The sequence below is a fragment of the Seriola lalandi genome, unplaced genomic scaffold, assembly GCF_002814215.2.
Source record: "Seriola lalandi dorsalis isolate HSWRI2012SDOR001 ecotype SW California unplaced genomic scaffold, Sedor1 jcf7180002054592, whole genome shotgun sequence".
NCBI lineage: Eukaryota > Metazoa > Chordata > Actinopteri > Carangiformes > Carangidae > Seriola > Seriola lalandi.
In genome coordinates, this window is record NW_019525145.1 from 177,713 (window position 1) to 200,333 (window position 22,621).

The 22,621-nt window shown below is 42.4% G+C and overlaps 1 protein-coding gene across 2 annotated transcripts in view; it reads right to left on the bottom strand.

The window, feature by feature from the left end:
* The window catches only part of wwc1 (WW and C2 domain containing 1), a 42,786-nt gene that overhangs the window by 17,957 nt on the left and 2,208 nt on the right, over window positions 1-22,621 (bottom strand). For both annotated transcript variants that reach the window (XM_023419242.2, XM_023419239.2), the window contains exons 2-9: window positions 12,175-12,284; window positions 11,849-12,052; window positions 10,662-10,738; window positions 9,992-10,071; window positions 5,650-5,779; window positions 2,360-2,506; window positions 1,519-1,589; window positions 1,186-1,431 (exon numbers count right to left, since the gene is read on the bottom strand). In XM_023419242.2, coding sequence (XP_023275010.1) covers window positions 1,186-1,431; window positions 1,519-1,589; window positions 2,360-2,506; window positions 5,650-5,779; window positions 9,992-10,071; window positions 10,662-10,738; window positions 11,849-12,052; window positions 12,175-12,284 — 1,065 coding nt within the window. The remainder of the gene's footprint in view (window positions 1-1,185; window positions 1,432-1,518; window positions 1,590-2,359; window positions 2,507-5,649; window positions 5,780-9,991; window positions 10,072-10,661; window positions 10,739-11,848; window positions 12,053-12,174; window positions 12,285-22,621) is intronic.

Genomic DNA, 22,621 nt, shown 5'->3' on the forward strand with positions numbered 1-22,621 from the left:
GGGGGGCGGAGGAGGAGGAACTTGGTGGTTCTGGTTTGCTGCATGCTGCTGTTTAGGATATAACAAGGAGAGAGGAGAGGATGAAGAGGGTGAAGAGGAGCAGCGGGGAGGACAGAGGAGGTCTGTCATGTTCATCTCTAGCTCTTAATTATCATCCCTCCCGTCTGACGTGTCTGACGGTCGAAATCAAACAGCAGCAGAAGGTCAGACGTGTCATCAGACATGTCATCACACACCTGTGATCACCTGCTCTAATCTCCTCATGACATTAGCTCCTCTGTCACCTTCACACACGTGCTGAGAGTGAGACGACAACAGCTGTTATTGGTTTAGCATCAGCTAATGTCAGCTAATTTCAGCCATGGTTTATTATCCCCATTATTATTATTAATTATTATGTTTACATCTGTGGCGTTGCAGCCGTCAATTCACACACTATTAAAGTCTTTGCCACAAAGATAATATTCAAGTTTCAACGGCGCAACTTGATCTAGAAAATCTCTGGTGTGAAACTCGCTGAGAATTACAAAGAAGGACTTTCCAAACATGGATCCTCAACACAAAGCTTCTCCAAAATAAAAGCTTCAATAAAAAAATTCAGTTCAGAATTAACAATCTTAACAGACATCAGCTGATGATTGAGATTTGTGGCTTTTCAAGAAGCAAAACAAGACCCTTTGCTTCCAATAAACTTAAGTGTGTCACTGTCTTGAGAAAAGAAATCATTGCTGTTGAACAGAATATAACAAATAATCCAAACCAGACACAGCTCAGAGTCTCAGAGTGAACTCAAGGAACTTTTTTGAGAGAACAAACTGCAGTTTTGATCCGATTTTTGATCTATTTTGATCCAGTCAAGTCATTTACTTTCCAGCAAAGTAACGGGGAAGTAATAAAATAGCAAGCACCTCAGCGGTAAGATCACAAGACAATAACATCACAAATTCACAATACTTTTAAATCCTACTCTGCAGAACTTTATGACTTGACTTGCCACTTAACTAAGTCTATACAAACTTCCACCTGAGGCCTCAGCTCCTCTATACTTTACACCACAGGAACTGTTCACAACGTTAACATCAACAAACAAAGATGGACGACCCCCAAAACTCTTTATATCCTAACGTGACCCTCCACTAGAGAGGAACCATGTGCTCTGCTCTCCGGCGTCTGACCCCGCCTCACCTCTCAGTCAGCGCCTTGCTCTGGTTGTCTCTGGCGGCCTGCAGGTCTCTCTCCAGACGCTTCTTCTCGGACTCCAGCTTCTCGGCGTCGTTGGGCTCCAGCCGCTGGCGGGGGCTGACGTACTGCAGCTCCTTCAGCAGCTCCTCCTTCTCGTTGATGAGGATGAGGCGATCACGCTCAGGGTCCAGCAGCCCCGGCCACGCCTCGCTGTCCAGTTTGGCGATCTGCACCTCGATGGTGGCGATCCTGTGAGAGGCGAAAGAGGGGTGAGTGTGCAGGACAGAAACACACACACACACACACACACACACACACACACACACGCTTCACTACCTTCTCTTGGCCTCCTCGTACTTCAGACTCAGACGAACCTTCTCCGCCAGTTTGTTGCTGCTGGTTATGAACTGATCACAAAAACACAATCACATTAACACACATCAGTTCTCAGATCCATAACTAAATGACAAGCCATGCCCCAAGCCCCGCCCACCTGGACCCACCATCCAAACTTTTACAGGATTTGGTTTCTCTGAATGTTTTTACCTGAAATCTGCTTTATTTTTATTGGATAAGTCAGAAAACAGTGAGCCAATCAGAAGAGAGGCTCAGAGCCTCCTCTCTTCTGATTGGCTCACTGACTTGTTGTTACTAGAGCTGCAGAGAGAAGCCTGAGAGAGGAGATGTAAAACTACACTGAGATGGTTTTTGGCTCTTAAAAACACTAATGTATCTTCTTATGGATCAACACTTCAAAATAAAACACAGGAAATGTAAAATATGGAGCTTTAAACTGCACCAATTCTAAAATAATACCTTTATCAATATCCTACTGCTGCTAATATAAAGACATTTTCCAAAAAGACCAATATTTTGTCTCCAGTATCTGTTTAAGAAATATTCTCTAAATAATTCCACAGCAAAATCAGCTGATATTAAACAATGAATCAGCAAGACTGAGAAGCATGAAGTCCAAACTTTCAGCTCCGGACAGTTTCAATTTTCATGTAAGGTCAATATTCAGAAAAACATCAAAGGTTGTCCATCAGTCCAATTTTTGAAAGGAAAAACAGTGTCAGGCTTAAAGCTAGGACGCGGCAGACTCTCTGCTGCTGCCATGTTTAACACAGACTCCGGTTCCTACCGCTCTCTCTCTCTCTCTCTCTGTGGGACTCACCTCAGCGGGGATGTCGGTCTGAGAGCCGGCGTCGGAGTAGAGCCGAGGGATGGACAGCTCCGAGTTGGCGAGCGAAGGGCTGCTGCCCCACAGCTCCTGCTGCGAGCCCGAGTCCAGCTGGAAACCGTCCTTCAGCACCGCCAGTTTCTGGATGAACAGGAGCAGACAAACAGCGAGATGATGTGACTCAGGAGTTTTTGTCCTGCCGGTTTGACAGTCAGCAGCTGGAGCGGCAGCAGAGGAAACCTTCACCACCTGACTGCGTCCTTTTGCGTCTCTTCCTTCTCTGAGTCTTAGCTCACTGAAATCCAAACACACAAATATGATTTACATCTTTTTACAGTCGGTGCCACTTCCACTTTGTCAGGACATCATTATCTCTGCTGTTCATTTTGCATAAACGTCCAAATACTGCTCAGAAATCAAATAAAAAGGTGAAAGTATTTATTTTCTAACATTTTATCTGATGTTGGTGGAAGCGAGGCGTCGGCGTCGCTCTGACTCACCGTGTGAGAGCAGCTCGGGGGCAAAGAGCTTCTTCAAAAGGGACAAAACTGTAAAATGTAAAACACTGCCTCCTCTGTGTTTGCTGCATGTTTCCTCTGTGAGTTACTGTACACAGCGATGCAGCGGCGGCGGTGAAGGCTGCCGCAGTGACACTTTAATCTTTACGGCCGTGATCGATATCTTATACGACTCTGCAGGTTGGTTTTGAAGGCCGCTGAGGAATGCACCTTATCTCTGTTTTTCAGATGGGGCAGAAAAATAACACAGCACCTCTATCATAACGGTGGTGTTACAGTATTCTGATGATGCATCGCATTTTTCAAAATAAAATCAATTCTGCTGACTAAAAGCTGCTTCAAAGTAAGAGTACTCCACAGAAATGCTGTGGAGTAAAAGTCAGAAGTTTCCCAAAAAATAAGTAAAAACATAGTAAAGTAAAGAACAGATGGTGAAGTTAATGCACCTCGTTACTGTTCACCCCTGACACACAAACACACAACACACGAGCAGACAAGACACACGGCGCTGAGCTGTCAGATGCAGATGGTGAGGGGGGGAGGAGGGAGGGGGGAGGAAGGGGTGAGGCAGCGACAAGTGCACAGAGCAGATTATATATTATTGAACACACTTTCCTTCCTCCACTTCCAAACCAATCTGCAGCCAGATTTCCCTGATAAGACCTGGTGTTTTAAATCAACATGGGGTCTGTGTGTGTGTGTGTGTGTGTGTGTGTGTGTGTGATTTATCAGTCGTTGACAAACAACCAACAACAATAAACAGCTGTTTTCCAGCTGTTGCATCAGAGCCAGAAACTGCACATCAGACAAATTTCATGTTCAGTCACAGTCAGTCTGTGAACACACACACACTCAAAGTCCCATCATGCAACTTTAATACACACAGCCGCCATGGTGGAAATATGGATGAGTTAACAGCAGCAACAATGACGGACGGTGAGAGAGAACCTTCTGCCTGTCACGCCTGAAAACAGACGACAGTTAATAAAGCATCAGAAATCCTGACAGACAGACTTTCTTTCTTTCTTTAGTCTCTTACTTCTAGTTTCACAAATGTGACAAGGATTTTCTGCTTTTTAAAATCATTGTAAATTGAACATCTGTGGATTCTGGACTGACGGTCGAACACAGCAAGACATGAAGTTGTCACTTGAGACTGAACATCATGATGGAAGTAATAAACAGCCTTCAAGTCAAATTCAGATCGACGGCGTCTCGGATCATCGTCGGCTCTGACGCCAGTAAAGACACACGCAGCTCTGAACTCACCCTTCTCTGCTCGGAGTTTAAACCACATGAGCTACAAAGGAAATTACACTGTAGATGAAAAATGTTCCTGCCATCAGCCAAATTGTTCTCACTTTGCAGAAAACTCATCTCAAACCGATCCTCACCAGCACGCCGCCCTTCCTCCTCCTCCTCCTCCTCCTCGACAGGCTGTCATCACGATGACTGAGGCGCCACACTAAAACACCACCTGCCTCACTTTCACTGAGCCACTGAATCACTTTTCTTTTTCTTCCTTCCTCACAGCGATATGAAGAGTTTCAAATCGTGTACACACTCTCCTGAGAGTCAGCTGCCTCCTCTTGCTCATTTCTTATTCTTTCTCTTCAGCAAAAAAAAACAAACACTTCTTTCCACGGCCTCATGAGACGAACGCTGCACTGTCCCTCGCTGCAAAGTCAGTCCCTTCAGGGGTTCATTTCCTTTGTTCCTCCCGAGGTGAGTTTGGGTTTTTGGCACATTTCACTCTGTCTCTTTAAAGATGATTTTCTACCCGTTAAATAAAACTTAGAAGGAAAACTACACATCACGTTTCCCCCAGGGGCAGGAACAAATCAAAGTCGGTCAGGACCTGAACACAATGAACCTTCCTCCAGGGTCGACTGATGTGATGTGTGGTCCTTTCCTCCAGCCTGGTAGCTGCTGAATCCCTTCTTCGGCCAAAGAAGAAGAAAAGCTATTTCATTCCTTCTGCTTTCAAAATAAAACTAAATTTTTCCCCAGCTACAGCGACATTTAATCCCTCTGTTTGTTTGTGAAACTGAACGTGATGACGAGGCCTCGCTGTGATTTCTGACATGATCCACGTGGCTCTCGGTGTCAGGTGTTTGTATGTGGATCATCTGTCTCCTCTTTCCTTCTTCTTTTGTTTTGTCGAGGAGTTGATACAGGAGCTGATCGACTCGACATCCTGCCGCCTCCGGCAGCTTTTAAACAATGCTCAGCTTTTAAATGTGCAACAGATTTAGATCTTCTCTCCAGCTGGAGGTGTAGATAATCGAGATGAGGGATTAGAAGCGTTCATGCTATAAACTAGACTAAATGAGCTGCTTGTGGGTCTTAAAGTGCTGCTCCATCAGTTTTAAAGGTCCCACAATGTCTAAAGGTCTGTGTCCATGTGTAGTGTGATTATAGATCAGGTCTAGCTTCTATATTAATACTGTGAAAGTCTCAAAGCTTCAGTCCACAGAGAAATGCACACAGCCTGTATTCAGAAACTGAGCCTTAAAACCAGCCGCCAATCAGAAGAGAGACTCTCTTCATACATACCCCAAAATGCAACTTAGAGCCTAGGTAACCCTGATAGCATCACTATGACATCATCAGGGTTATTGACAAAGCTCGTCCGGAGCCACAGATGACTCAGGTTGAGTAATACACCCCCATGATGAGTAACTTCATCTACAGTTTGCTTATTCTCTGGGATTAAAAGTTACATAATGTTCATCAATGTTTCCTCCATGAAATATCACAATTTACCTGCATGAGCTCCTGTTTCTCCTTCTCCCCCGAGCTGATGGCGTCTCGGATGGAGCGGACCTCACTGAGGATGGCCTGCGCCTCCTGCAGCTTGAAGCCATACGGGCTGTTGGACACCTTCTGGTCGATCCTGGAGGTCAGAATCAGACAAGAGACAGACAGAGGACAGATGCCAGTTTAGTCAAACATCCTATCAAAATGTTTTAGACCACATCAGTCGCTGCTGCGCCGGACAGACCCTGGAAAAAATCCTCAGTTCCAAAAGATCGAATGACTTTAAATTAGCTGCTTTTTGTCTGAGTGGTACGTGGTCCACAAACAGCAACTCTGACTCACTGCAACCACAGCGTTCTAGCAGCAGTCACATCGCAGGCTCCCACAGCAGATAGTGGAGCAGCGTTACTCACTGTCTGTCCTCGCACATATTTTCCAAACTGCTCTGTGGAACCAAACTGTCAGCGGAGAGAGAAGAACCTCAAAACTTTGTGACTGCTCATACCCGGGAGTGAAGACTGTCAGGAGCCAAGAGATGGCACCCGCTTAAACTTTTACTGATTTGAGGAAATACTGTCTGGTTGATTAGGATGTTGTTAATGCTGCACTGTCAAGTTTTTGTTCGACTCATTTGTGCATGTGTGCACAGCCGCGTCACCTGTTTTATCTGTATGTCGACTCAGACTCAACCTTTATGACTAGGACTCAAACTCAAGTATCGGGACTTGACTCGGGCTTTCCTTCGCGACTCGGACTTGGACCCGAACACTGGGGACTCGGGACTCAATATGGACTACAACACTGACGTGGTCAGCCAGAGCGTGACAGAATCCAGCTTGTGTGTCGCCTGTCGCTGGTTAACGAGCATAAATTTGTGATTTGAGTGTTCGCAGGTAGAAAATAAACAACAATTAAATGACAAATTTCATTCATTTTAACAGAAAAAGGAAAAATATGTTGAATAAATTACGAGTTTAGCCACATTTTTTAAAAAAATGTGCGTTTGATCTTATAATAAATCAAACATTTTTGGCTTTTGTTCACCTTCTGCTCGGGATATTGCGATCTGCATTTTCTTATTCTTTTATTTTTTATTCATGATTATTAGTTATTATTTTAGTTATATTTCTTATTTGAAGAATTTTACTGGGGGGACTGGGGGGACTGGGGGGACTGGGCTACAGGGAGACGCTGCAGGAAACAGCCATGAGAGGCAGCAGCAGCTATGTAAACCCTGTCATCAGCAAGTCATGCATGCATCTGAATAACAGGTCCTTCCACATTCTTCAGAGAGGGGAGAGGGGGAGGGCGGTTCTGACAGAGAGAGAGAAAACAAGGTACAGAGAGAATGAGGAAGTGAGGGAGGGAGGGAGGGAGGGAGGGAGGGAGGCACTTGTCTGTAACAGGCAGAGAGAACAAATAATCCTCTCTAAGTCCTTCTCAAACATCGACTTATGTTGAGTGAAAACGCCGTTTGTGAACTTTTTTAATAATTGAAATCACAATGATCATTTTACTACAACACAGAGAGGGAGATGGTGTTTAATTAACTACTGTCACACAGGTGCAGCTTTTATCTTGACAACCACGGCCTGCTCCTCCACCTGTGGATGCACCGTGACCTTCGACCTGAAAGTACTTTCTCAAATTAACACATCAATACAAACTTTGTCTTTCTTCCCGACCATCACTTGCTGCTGAGCCCTTCACTGTGCTCTTGTTTATCCCTGACATATTTTAAGTGTCGCAACGTGCCACGCACACGGCCAAAGGTATGAGGACACTGAAGCCCAGCTGATAGTAGATTTTTGAGCCTGATAACGAAGAAATAAGATAACGATATTTTGATCAATATTGATTTCTTAAAACAAGCTTCTGCGCTGATTCAGTACTGCACTTTCAAGAGGACGAGATATCCTGAGGTTTCGCTCCAAAAACAGCAGGGACTGCACTTCCCATGATGCAGCTTGATAGCTTCTTCTGTTAGACCCTCCCTGCCTGGTGAATTCCCTTGACTTCCACACTCTATGACCCTCGTTCACAGTGCAGGTTAGAAATTTAAATTATTACTTTTTTGCCTTCATTATCGTCACTTTATTATCGTCACAGTGAGAGTGAGAGAGAGAGAGAGAGAGAGAGAGAGAGAGAGAGAGAGAGGAGATGGTTGGACTAGGAGTGAGCCTTCATGGTACACGGCCACCGGTATTAATTAAACAACTATTACCTCTGGTAGTAATATTTACTCCCATTAACTTTCCCCCTGCATTTTAACTCATGTAATCAGCGACCCAGACAAAACTTCAGTATACTGTATATTAAGGGGTGTCCGCATACTTTTGGCCACACAGTGTATCAACACTGTTCTGTATATGAAGAAAACATCATGAAACACTTTCCTCTGCTCCAGTATTTTGTGAAATCTTATCGGGAGCCGAGTGCGCGGCTGCATTCCTGTCTTAAGCCTATTCGTATTCCTGCAAACAGCGATTGGTCGCTGAATGGCGTCTGATGACTGTAACAGGAGAGGAAAGTCACGGAGGAATGCCGTCCGACCGCTCTGCCTCAGCTACTCTTTAATCCTCCTGACACTCTCACTGTGCTGCGTGAGGCAAGACAAACAGACCGGACATTCCTGTTCAATTCAGCGTCCGCCGACGGCCCGGGCGGCGCGTCCGCTCTCCAACGTGTTGAGTTTCAAAAATACAGCAACAGCCTCCGTTTGAGATAAACAACAATTAGAGGAGCGAGTCCCTTTTCAGACGAGCGTTTCCCGACTGACACTCTCCTCATGTTGTGAGGTGTAGAAGTAGGTCAGGTAGACGGGGTGTTTCCTCTCAGATCCACATTCCTGAGCTGTTGTTTTCATCGCTGCGTTTATGGAGGTGTTAGTGTTTAATGACGGGATGGAATGTGTGATAGTGCTGAAGCAATAACTGCGGCGATAACAGCCGTTTACTGCGCGATTCGCACCGGCTCAGGCAGCGCTTTCACGTTAACGTGTTGGTTTCTGACCACATGCCGCTGAACGGGGCAAATTCCAACCACGGGCGAGCGGCAGAGGTGGAAGTCTTAACTCCTTCATCTCTACTGTGATCATAGATAAATGATCAGGATAAGACAAATGACAGATAAGAGCTTTAAAGACTTTATAGCTGACATCTTCATTCAATCTTATCTACGAGTAGGAGAAATGTATCCACATGTAGTGTCTCTTCACGCCGCCGCCACGCACATCATATTCCTTTACACGAGTCCCACGTTTCAGCTAAAGTCTTTCCACGTCACCTGGACTGTGAGAACATGAGATTTTACACACAAAGAAAGGAAAAGTTGGCGTCGTGGTCAAAGCTCAGGTTTGAAATTCTCCTGAGTAAAGTGTAAGGTTAAAAACAGACATAAAATAAAAACAAAAACAGAAGACGACGTCTCGCCCCTGGAGCCCCGTTTATGTGCATTTTCATAAAGATTCACTCATTTTAGACTCTGGGAAAATGTGACAGACATTTGTCAATATCTTGCTGATTATTTAAGAAAATAAGTGTCAGATTAATCAATAATGAAAATAATCGCTAGTTGCATACTGACATAAAATGAACATTAAATGATGCATTTTATTTGCCACTTTTTACTATAATTTCTATTTAAATCAACTAAACTATTTATTTATTCTTTAAAAATCAACAGACTGAAAAAGAAAATAAGAAAATAAGTAGCTCTGACTTTCTGAGCTGAATGTTTTACCTCTAAAAAAGCTCATTCCTAAAAGGCTGGGGCCGATATTCAATAATATCGAATATTGAGATATTTCCCGCCTTATGTATTAATTTTTGTGATATTTTTTTTTATGCAGTGTCGCACAGTTTGCACAAAAAAAGCAGATAACATCATACTTATTTGTAATATTTGGGCTGGACTGCATCAAGATATGACATTTTGGATATCGTCCACATCTAATTCCTAATTAAGAAATAGAACATTTTACTACATTAACCTTTAGGAGATGTCTGAGGAGTCACACACTTCACAGTTCTCGGCAGTGAACTGAAGTGGAAGGTGTTTTGCGGGCAGAGGGAGAAGCTGTGGAGACCGAGGGAAGGTCACACTCACACTTACTATTCAAGTCAGACTCTGAGCGTCAGATTAAACCCGGAGCGCTGCTGCTAGCCTAAAGCGCCGGGATCGAGTCAACAAATACACCTGTCAATACGCCCTTCAGCCAGGACTGAAGCTGGAGGAGCCTGGACCGGAAAAGCTTCCAGAGGTGAATATGAGAGCACATATGAATCACAAACACCCCCCCACGGACAAAGACAGGTGGGACGGTGGGACGTCAGGACGCAGCACTTACTCTTTGAGCGTCTCAAAGCCTTGTTCTTTATACTGCAGCTCCTGCTTCATACAGGCCAGGTCCCGCTTCAGCTTGTTCACCTGAGACACAAAGACCAGAGGGAGGAAGAGAAAATCAGTTTGAAATACTTTATTTTTGTTGACACCCATGAAAAGACAAAAACGTGTCCGTCCGACAGTTTGTGATCTCAGATATAAGCTCACTAGTTCCAACTGAAGACGTACATCTTTAAAAACATCTCATCAATATACAGTTCCTGAGTCAGATAATAAATCTGTGGGGTTTGTCAAAATGAGTGACACCTGTTTACGCGAGTATTTAAAGTTCTTCTTATTAGAAATAGAACTAAAACAACCGTTTTAATCATCTATTAATCATTCAGTCATTCGTCGTTCGCCTTGTCTGATTCTCAAATCTAAGGATAAGGAGCTTTCTTCTGTTTCGTATCATTGCAAACTGAATATCTTTGGAGTTTTAGCCCGATATTATTCATTAAATGATTCATTTGCTAATGGACAAACATACAGGTTAATACAGGTTAAGGCTTAATCCAGCTGCAGCTCTGAAAAGACCAGTCATGTTAAGTAGATCAGGTATCAGCCAGACTGTACGGCCGATCCGAGCATGAAAAACGGGTGATGTGGTAGAAAGAGGAAGCAGAGGCTCTTACCCGACTTTTGGCCGTGGCGATCTCTGCCTTCAGGATGTCCGGGTCGTACTTGCTGGAGGAGGAGGATCTGGAATTCACTGCAGGATAGGAAAGAGAAAAAAGAGGCGATAAAAAGCTGAACCTTATATCCTTTTCTCCTTCGGTTATTTCACATGTTTTTGTGAGGGACAACAGGAGAAATGTGAATATTGCTCTGAGGTTAAGCACCATTTTTCCCCTCTCCTGTACATGTCTGAAAACCAACAACAAAAACCTCCAAAGCTTTTCTTCCCCTTCCCATCTTCTTTCTTTCCTTCCTCCAAAAGGTCAAAGGTCGGCGCAGTCGAAGCGGTTCCAAATTCTGCCTCAATATTCAGCAAACTTCAAACTATTTTCACCGACATAACACGTCTGCTACTGATCATCTGGTCCTCGTGCTTTTCCCTCCACATGAGGTCATACAGTATAATGTTGTTATCTAATCTTATTTTTATTTTAACTTTTTATTTGTTTTTATTTTTGTTTACCCTTTATATTAATGTATATAGTTCCTTCATATTGTTTTTCATTTTATCAGATTTTCTCTCTCTAAGCTTTCCATTAATACTTTTATAATTATTTTAACTATATTTTTTTAAATAACAAAAAAGTGAAAAACTATATATATTTTTCCTTTTTTTGTAACTTTTAGTTGCATAATTTTTTTCTGTTTTTCTGTATATATATATATATAAACAGAAAAAAACATTGACATACTGTAGTTTTCATTCATTGAGTGATGACAGGTGTAATGAGGGAGCCGGATGTGGCAGAGAAAGTTCTTCTATGTGTAATTGAAGTTTGTGCTTTAATTAATCACTTTTATGTGTGTGTGTGTGTGTGTGTGTGTGTGTATGTGTGTGTGTGTGTGTGTGTGTGTGTGTGTGTGTAATTGTTTGACCCTGAGGAAGACCAGGTGTGGTCGATTCGGGTTTTTAATTGCGTGATGATTAACTTTTCTACCTCGATGATGCTACCCGTCTTTATTTTTTCCGGGGGAATCCGTTTCCTCTGTATTTGCTCAGCAGAGCATCAGGAGCACCTGTTTGTCCAAGCAGAGCTTCCTATCTTGTTTTTCTGTTTGCTAGCTCCACTTCACTAAGTGCAAAATAAACGGTGCTCCACCATGTGCGGCGTTTCTCCTCCCTCGGTCTCTCCACGTTACTCACAGCTGGTCTGCGACGTGGACTTGTCCCTCCACGCGTCGTTGAGCTGCCGGTACTCCTGCTGCGCCAGTCGCAGCCTCTGCTCCTTCACCTGGTAGATCTCCTTCTGAGCGCTGAGGGCGTCCCGGGCCACGGCCAGGTAGTCCCGCAGCATGGCCTCCTGCTCCCGCTGCCACTGAGCCCGCGGGTCCTCCAGCTGGGTGCTCTCTGGATGAAGAGAAGGAGGAGGGTTCACAGCTTCAAGCATAACACAGCACATATCTGAGCCGAGGCACAGGAGCTATCTTCACACAACAGGCGGCGGCAAGAAGAGCCGACAGCGAACTCACTGGTGTTGTGGTCGACATAGTACGCTCCGATGACGGGGTCGTACGCCTCCTCCCAGCCGACCGGCAGCTCATCCCCGATGCAGTCAGCAAACGTCAGAGGCTTCGTCTGCCTGAAGGAAACAGAAGCAAAAACAGATTCAGTGACAGAAATCATCTCAACTACAATCACAACATTTATTTATCTGTGTAGTGGTGACTTATGCTTGTGCAGCTTACAGACAATTATTGATTCTGTAAAGGAAACAGTACATGTAGAAAAGAAATGAAGATTTCCTAAAAGGAAATTACAGGAATGTGAAACTGTTGTAACCACAGAGTCATAGAAACGAGTTCATTCGAAGTGGCGCTGGTATTTGAAGCCGCTGCACACTCCCACAACCTCTCAGGTTTATTTAAGTATTTAAGGTGTGTGTGTGTGTGTGTGTGTGTGTGTGTGAGAGAAAGAGAGAGAAACACCATGTAAACAAACATTGATGAGGTATAATAGGTAAAGAATGTGACACGTGATAATTAATGAAGATGTTAAACCAGTTTTTTACCAGGCTGCTGTCAGGTGTTGATCTCTAGTTGGTTCTGTAGCGCTCAGAGAGCCACTATCAGCCAATAAAAGCAGGTTCTATACTATCTGTATATTTGTTTGGTGTTTACACTGAGATTCAACAGGATGAAGAGATAAAAATTTGTTAAAATGTTCATTTTCTGAAAGTCTGTAGGTCACCTCCAACATCTACAACATGTAATAACTGTGTAATAACACTAGTAAACCCGTGGTCATGCGTCTATAACAAAGGCAAACAGGGCGTGACCCACATTGAAGCCTGGTCAGAAGCAGGTCTGAGTAATGACCAGACTAAAAGATGGATTTATCCCGGCTCACTGTGTTAGTCTGAAAGCTGCTCCAGGAGCTGTCTCTTATACACATCTAACCGGCCCGTGGCATTCCACAAGCAGCGCTGACGCATCGCCTGGAGGTTTCTGGGGCAACCCCTCGGCCCTGCAGCGGCGTTACTGCGACCGAGCGCGCTGCAGCCGTGAGGGTGAAATCAAACTCTCTCTCATTTTGTTTTGATGTAACTGAGCCCGAGTGTTTTCAGAGGACTCCAAGATTTGAATCCTACCTAGATGGTTAGTGATGTTGTTGTTTAGTTTTTTAAATGCACCAGCAGAGAAAAATCACCATGAAATGAAGAGAATGAGCGAGACGACTTCAGGAATTTATACTTATACGTCTCCTGGTAATTAATATTCATCAGGGCTGAAACAGCTTGCTGCATAAAACTGATACGATCCAGATCACATCTTTTCTTCCTTACACACTCACTAATACACCAGAAACACTTGATGTCTCAGCTAACAGTTTGCTTTTATAGTTTCTCTAACTCGTATGATACGACGAGCAGGTTCAGGCTCAAACTTCTCAAATACTTCAAAAATAAGGGTTCAATCGTTTTTTTAAATCAAATCCTTTCGAATCAAATCTTTTTCAGTACTTTCAAAATTTTTGGACAACATGATATTTAAGAATCTAGCTTCTTCTGATCAACGTTAAGAAACATAATCAATCATTTTAATTGTGATTTATGAACCAAATATCAGACAAACTGACACTGACTAACATAAACTACTGTAATTAACTAGTGTCTAATGGGGGGCTGTGCTAAAACACAGTGAAAATGATAATTATTCTACTTTATCAAACATTTTCACAAACATATTTACAAAATGCAGCGTAACACTGGCGGTAAGCCCAACGCTCTACCTTCAACACGAGTTCTTACTTTAACATGTTTGACAGTAGATAAATATTTAAACAAAGAACTTGCCCCCCCCCCCCCAGTCATTAGTACCCTTCTGTAAATATTGCATTCCCCAGAAGTTTCGGGGGCCGGTCCACCATGTTTGTTGTTATCAACACGTCTGAGTCTCTTTCTTTTTTAGCTGCCTGTAGTGTCAGTGAGTAGCAGTAGTAGTAGTAGAGTAAACAGAGAACATGAATGAATGATCACATGAACATGAGGGATTCACTGGCTGTGGGACTTAATGGATCCAGATCCAAAATGGAACCAATCAGAACCGATTCCTAATTAAAATGAGGTTGGTAAATGAAACTCCCAATTTTTAATTTTCTTTTTAAATTTCCACCGAGACGTCACCCGACAGCCGAGTAAACAAATGTCAGAATAGAGCAGTTACACACATCATCCCCCCGCAGGTTTTCTCCGCAGCGTCTGCAGTGTCACATGGGATAAACAAACAAACAAAAGTAAGGAAAACCACCAGTCGGACAACAAACAGGAGAGTAACAAAGCGAGACTCTGCCGCTGCCTCTTGTGTTTCGTGACTGCAGATACACACAAACACAGAAGCGGCGGCTCGCTGCTGAGCAGAGAAACTCAACTGGGTCCTTTTTCAGCTGATGAATAATGAAAGGGGCCCGGAGAAGATCCCCTCGGCTCTGCTCTAAATTTAGATTCAGGAAAGACGGGGAGGTTTCTGCCAACCGCTGATCCCAGAAAAAGCCGGCTGGTTGGCTGGCCCGGGCATCCACATCCCATTATTTGATTCCTCTCTCTCCGCTCACCCACTAAATCCTGTCCTCTAATCGCCGGGCCGAGGGGAGTCGCTGACCTCAACTCGTCGCTCTCTGTCACAGTTTTCCCTCGCAGCGGAGGACCAGCTGGCGGCGACGGCGGCGGCCCAACCTCCATTTCACTGTCAAGTCATTTAATAGCCACTTGTGGCGCTTCTCACATGCTTCAGTGCTTTTGTATTCAAACTGCCTGCGGGTGGCTGTGGGAGCCCCCCCCCCCACCGCATGCTGCAAACAGGTAGTGTGGACAAAAACCGCGACGACCTGATGTGCAAACCACATGAGCACAAACGCCCTGAGCAGCAACTCCCTCCCTGGGTCACGTCCTCGCCGGCTGGAAGGTGCCACTGTCTGATGAAGGTATAACATTCAGAAAACAGCCAGAGCCGGAAGTTTTCGCGTTGTCCCTCCATCTCATTCTCTTGGACACGATATCTCTTGACGGAACTTCTTCAAAGTTGGTACAAACGTTCAATTGGAGTCAAGGACGAACTGATTAGACTGTGGTGGCTAAAAGGTCAAAGGTCAAGGTGACCTCACAAAACACACCTTGAGGGAGTTTCTTCAGATTTGGTAAAAACGTTCACGTCCAAACGTCAATCATGCATTGAGCAACATGCAAGAATACGTTCTACCTTTCTAAGTGTCTGGTAGTTGCCAGTAAACTTCATGCAGTGTTTTCATTTCAGGAATATAACTGATCTTATTAAGGATTACTTCTGAATAACAATGGCTTTTATAAACAACTTCCAACTTCTTTTCCCAGTCTTACATTACAGCCCACTGAATATATTTTTGTTTTGGACTATTGGCCAACCAAAACAGAGAATTTGGAGACATCACTTTGGGCTGATTAAGTTAATTTTTCACTATTTTCTGATGTTTAACAGAACAAATAACTACTCAATAGCTGCCAGAGTTTGGATCTGGCAGTCCAGTAAATGTAATCCACGTTTATTTTGACAGTTGGACAAAAATAAACACCTAATTCCACTTCCAGTCATGCTCTTATAAACCAGACATAGACGTAGAGTAATGCACTAAATTAACTCCATTTATATAACACTTTTTATACCACAGCACTTTACTATGTGCCTCTAATTTCCCAGTCCACACACACACATCACTGTGTCAACTTGAATCCAGATAATCTGATGCAAGTATGTAGCTCGTTTAATAAAAACCAGTCTGATTGGTTAAATATTCCAGGTTTGTGTGTTTAATCCTTTCATTGCAGTGTCATCTTAGGATACAGGAAAAGGCCAATTAAAAAACATTCACTGACTAACTCGAGGTGGAGTTACATGTTTGGTTAATTGTCTTTGGCAAAGCTTCAGTGTTCACTAATATTTCTGTCAGACTCCTGTGAGTATTAAAACCAGCCGTCAGGACTTCTGGAACTTTGTGATGTCACAACAAAGCAGTCACCAAGCCCCGCCCACCAGGGTACACCATCCAAACCTTGCAGGATTTGGTTTCTCTGAGTGTTTTACCTGAAATATTCTATATAGTCAGTCTAACAGTCAGCCAATCAGAAGAGAGGCTCAGAGCCTCCTCTCTTCTGATTGGCTCACTGACCTGTTGTTACTAGAGCTCCAGAGAGAAGCCTGAGTGAGGAGATGTAAAACTACACTGAGATGGTTTTTATATCTTCTGATAGATCGACACTTCAAATAAAACAAATAATTGATTATAACATCAATCTATAGAGAACTTTTTTGATAAAAGATTAACTGTTTAATCATTTTTCAGTCTCTGACGCCAGCTTCTTAAATTGAAAGATTTGCTTCTTTTTGTCATTTTAAACATCAAAAAATTAGAATGGGTTTTGGACAGTTGGTTGGTGAGTGAGTTTCAGCGTCACATGTTGGTCTGCACGTTTTTTAAGAAGCTTATCTGAGGCTCTGTGAGGAAAACACTGAACTCTTGTGATGTTCTGGCATCAAAAATTGATTTGCAGAATATTAAATTCTGATTCCATATCGGCTTTTAAAAGCCAATGTCAGCCGAGGCAGCAGAATACACACACACACACACACACCTCCACAGGTTTCACATACCAAGGTAAACAGCCTGGCCAGGCCCCGGCGCTCTAATGCAAACTGACAAAGTGTGCGGCAGAGTGCAAATACACAGGGAGGCGGGCTGCATAGCTGAACGGTGAGTCAGAGAAACGCTCATTCAGAGCGGCGTATACATTCCTCAAGGCCAGTTATGAGGCTTCAAACTACATTTCAGAGCCGCTCAAAGTCCGACAGTGAAACAATGACAGACATAAACACTCCCTAAACAAAGCATTGAAAAATAAACTGTGAATTCATCATAAAATAAAAAAGGGGAATGACCGCAGAAATCTGCCTCTGCACATCAGACTTCTCATACCAATGACGGCGTGTTATCTGACAGATAACATTCCTTTCACCTGACGATATGCATTCAATGCGTCACTGCAAGGGTGGATAGATGATATAGCACTCTGAAGAATTTACAAGGGCCACAGAGGCTCATGCCTTTCTATGAAAACATCTCTCTTTTCCCTCTTCTGTTCCCCTTTCAGTTCAGTTCTTCTTGTTATAGTCCTGAATGTGTGCAGGAACCTTAATATGGCTGAGTGGCTACATATTAAAGGTCCCATATTGTATGAAGCTAGATGTCCATGTCTTTATTGATTATATATCAGATCTAGGTTCTATATTAATACTGTGAAAGTATCAAAGCACTCAGTCCACAGAGAAATGAACACAGCCTGTATTCAGAAATTGAGCCTTAAAACCAGCCGTCGGGACTTTGTGATGTCACAACAAAGCAGTCAAAACTCTCAGCCATTCCCCAAGCTCCACCCACCTGAATCCACCATCCAACACTTGCCGGATTTGGTTTCTCTGAGTGTTTTTACCTGTTATCTGCTATATTTTTATTGGATCACTCAGAAAACAGTCAGCCAATCAGAGCTCACAGCCTCCTCTCTTCTGATTGGCTCACCAACCTGTTGTTACTAGAGCTCCAGAGAGAAGCCTGAGAGAGAAGATGTAAAACGAGATAGTTCTTATGGATCAACACAGGAAGTGTAACACATGGGACTGGATAACTGAGTCAGAATGTGTCAATAATTTAAAAATAGGTTGTTTTCTTTCTTGTAATACTTTATCAAGATTTCAGAGAAATAAAAAGTGGCAAATAAAAAAAGAGGTCACCCCAGGACAGAAGAGAAAGAGGTTTTGTTTTGTTTTGAGTGTTTCAAAAAGAAATCAGCACTACAATCTGGAATCTGGATGTCCTGTACAGCTACATTAGCTATTCAAATAAAGAACATCGGATATCTGTGACTGTTCCTCCGAGGGCCCTGGGCAGGATACATGCACATGCACATGCACATGCACATGCACACGCACACGCGCACACACACACACACACACACACACACACACACACACACACACACACACACACACACACACACACACACGCAAAAGCTGTCAGTGTCAAAATAAGGCGGCTGTCTTTCTTCATTCCTGAAAGCCAGCCTGCACTGGGAGGGTTTTCACATGACTACAGCAGGAAATTCAAAGCTCCTGTAAATACCAAAGATGAACATGTTTTTGAGGCTGAACGGGCAGAAAAAGATTTTGCCGACACTTTGATGCAAAACAAACAGAAGACAACAACAACCAGCAATCACCTGAAACACCAGCGGTGAGGAGATATGGGAGGGAAAGATAAAACTACAATAACCCACCGTATGTGGATTTCTGCCACTAGGGAGCTTTTAATCAAAACGACAACAAGAGACAGAGTTTGGGATCATGGGAGTTGTTGTCTTCGTTCAGGAGCTGAATTATCAAGAGGTTGTCCTCCTCTCCAAAACAAACAGACCAGGCGACTAAATCTGGTAAAACACTGAATAAAGAAATTTCATGTTAAACATCAGTGATTCTCGAACGCTGTTTCCGTGGACACATGGCGTGTCGGCGAGGCTGGGAGTCGAGCTGCCGCCAATGTTTGCTCGGATCCAGACGTCCAGTGACTACAATCCTTCATCCGCATAAAATATTTATTTAAAAACCACCAAGATCTAAAATGTGTATTGTAAACATGCAGCTCAAAACTGAATAAAAGATGATCTGGTGCTTGTGTCGTCTGAATAGGAGCTAAAAGTCAGTTTATTTACACTGGAGAAGCAGCTACATTACACATTTCTGACATTCTTCTTTGATAAATTACCTAAACTGATTAATTAATTAATTATCATTAACACCTATTTTATTTTGATCAACTTATGCATACAGGCAGTGCATAAAAAATTAACAAACGGGTTAAAACACACTGTAACGTAGTTGTAAGCAGCTATAATAAGTGTTTGTTAATGTTTGTTAACTTTTTATCTGTTTATACAGTAGCCTTTTACTATGGGTGTCCACAGGAGTTACAGTTGTCTACAAATACATTAGTAAACACTTATATCTGCTTACAACTACCATTAAAGTGTGTTATAAACCATTTATTATGTGTTAATATGCAAATTTTACAATGTTAAATAGGTTTTTTGAAGTACTTTAAGTTAACAATGATGAAAAGATGACTGATGAACTTCTGCTCATTTCCAAACATCCTCTAAACTGCTGTTAATTTACTAGAACAAACAAAAATATCATTGCAACAGGTTAAATTAATAGAAGAAATGTTCAACCTGCAGAGAAGCTTTAATTCTTGTATTATTTAACCACACAAGAACAAACCAGTGCACATTACTGCCTCTGTCTGAATTGTGAGCTGCCACAGATAAATAAGTTATAAGATGGTTGGTTATGTATTAAACACCAGGCTGCAGCTGTGGCTGAGCCGGCCTCTGTTCAGGTCCTAGTTAACAGTTTGCAGGGCCTCACGCTGCACTTTGACCCCGTGCACCTTGGCAAGCAGTGAAAGGGATTTCAGATGAATCAGGCCTTTGGCTGGTGAGTCTGTGCGCTGCTCGGTCCTTCACGTTCTGTGTTTCAGGAATGTGTGTGTGTGTGTGTTGTTTTTTAAGGACTTTGTTTGGTAAGGCTTTCTTCCTTCTCACTTCCTCTAAGTGTCTAAGTGTAAAACGACCAGAGGAGGAGAGGTCTTCATTCCACCTGCCATATAAGTGTCAAATAAGTGGAGGCCGATACAGCCGATGAACTACTGTGTGCAACACAGCTGCAGCACCTTTTGGGAAGCAGCTAGCTATTGTTTTCACTTTCAATGAATCAACCACTTTCGGTTTATAAAAGGTCACAAATTAGTGAAAAATGTTCAGTTCTGTCTCCCAGAGCTCAAAGCGACGTCTTCAAATGTCTCGTTTTACCCAAAGATGTTCAATTTACAATGACGCAAAACAGAAATGAGCAGCAATTGTTTATTACTAACATCTTGACTGATATAAGCAATGAGCAGCAACACACACAGCAAAACACAGCACACGTATGATCACTATAACCAAACGTGAAAACACAGGTAGCTGAGGCTCCATCACAGGAGCCGCTTTGCAAACGGGGATAAATAAATACCTCACAAATCAAAGCACTAGTTCAGTGACCCCAACCTAAGATAAGATCTCCCATTTCTTGATCCCCCTCCCCTAGAGGAAATTCAAATTTGACATAGAAGCGCAAAGGGAAAATGTATGTGCAATATAGAAATAAAAAATTAAGTGGTTGTGCAGTTTGTCCAGTTTCTATTGTAATATACTGATTTGAGTCTTACATATTCTCCAGATGTAAAAAAGGAACATGTTTGTTTGGTACAGGCCACAAGAAAAATCACATCATCATCATTTTTATATATTTTCAGGCAAATTGAAATGCAAAAATTACCATTCCTGCTGAAATCATGACTCATATCGCAATCAAAATATCAGCCAAACTTTTTTTGTTTTTTTATATTTTATTTTAATTTTTAATTTAATTTTATCATTGAACCACCAATGCAGCCAGTGCAAAGATGCTTCAGGCAGCTAGCACGTAGTAGCAGGGCAAGACGAATAAATCTAACTGAGAATTTAAACTCTGATATCATGACACGTCCTTACCTCATTTAGAAAATTTGCACATATTTTTCCTACGAGGTCTTTGTTTCTTTTTTCATTAGACAAACACAAAAACCTGCAGAATAATGTGGGTGTTTTTTTGTTTTTTTTGTTTTTTTTAATTAAAGCACAAAAGAAACGAGCAAAACCTCAAAACAAATAAATTAAGAGCTAAATCGATGTTGTCAATAGTGAAGTAAAGAAAGACAAACGCAATAACATTTTATAGGACTTGATATGGTTATTAGTATTTTATGTCAGACATTTAAAAGTGGGGTTAACGGCCCAGAGAACCTCTCACAGCTGAGGACAGAGGAATACTGTTTGAGGATAACTGTTGTGACTCATTCACATCTATTTGCTTGCAATGTTGGTGAATGAGGAACTGCAGCTTGTTGTTTATAGTTGATTCACTGCCCCTCTGGATAACAGCGTCAGTTACACGCACTACGTTAAAACATGTAAAACACAAATTGACCCTAATGCAACAAGAAGAGAATCTCACAATCCCACCCTCTCGTAGAAAAGACAAAAACAAGCCGTAAGCCGCGTGAATTCCAGACATAAGCCATTAAAGGGATTTGGTGTCAAAGTCCGAGGGGTCTTAAGTAACTGGTAAAGATGAAAACCGAGGGTGCCCCCCCACCCACCCACCCACCCACCGCGGCCTCCACACTGTGTTTTGGTACAAGTGGTGCTGCATGCTTGGCACTCTAAGCCTATTACAATGATGGATTTCTATGAGAAAGAGAGAAGGGGGAAAAAAGAAGGTAACTCACACCTCCACACCTGATTTCTCATTACAGGGATGTAAATGAGCAAGAAGAAGAAAATAACTCTTGGTTTCCACCTGAGCTGTGGTTCTTAAGACTGGTCAGTTTTTCTGATTTGAGACCGACATGTTGCATCTGCAGCAAATTCCTCTATCATGTTTCCGCTTTCTCTGGAAAATAAACGATTTAAAAATCTGTATTTCTGTAAAATACCTATTTGTCAGGTAAAATAAGCTGCTGTTAACCTGGTGAGAAATAAACTGTTTACCCACAACATTTAATGACTACATCAATACATACATGTCTGATGGGACTTTAAATCATTCACTTGGTGTTAAAACTAATGCAATCACAGTCTTAATAACGGATCTACTGTCTTTTACCAGCTTCCAATCAATTACCTAAATAAGTTTAATTAAGTATTTAAAGGATGACCAGGATTTTGTCTAAGCTCCTCAACCAGTGTGTTCTTAAAGTGATAGTTCAGGTTATTTGATCTGGGGTTGTGGCAGGTACTTATACATCGTCAGTGTATTACCTGCAGTAGATTCGGACGGAGAACTTTAAGCTGATGAGCCCAGGTGGTAAAAAAATATCCTTTAAAAAGTTCTTAAAGTGAAATGTATGTGATATGATTGAAAGCTCCAGTAAAGCTACTAAATGAACCATGTGAATATTTGCTGTTTTTTTTTATCATAACAAACTGAATATTCAATTCAATGGATATTTTCTCTATTTTCAGATATTTTAAGATAATAATCATCAGATGAAAACATAATGTTAATAATCATCAATAACACAACCGCACTGAAAGTAACTTTCCATTCTCATTTTTTCTTTGAGCGTGTATTATCATTTCTCCTTTCATCCACCTTCCCACTCACTATCGTTTTCTATTAATTTAAACATGAATAGCTTCTTCCTTCTGTTTATTCTATATCTCCCCTTTCAAAGCTAATGCAAAAACACTCCACAGAGCACATCACAGAGCACAATACAAGCGGGAGCATCTTGTTTATCACCGGCTGAGATCTTCTT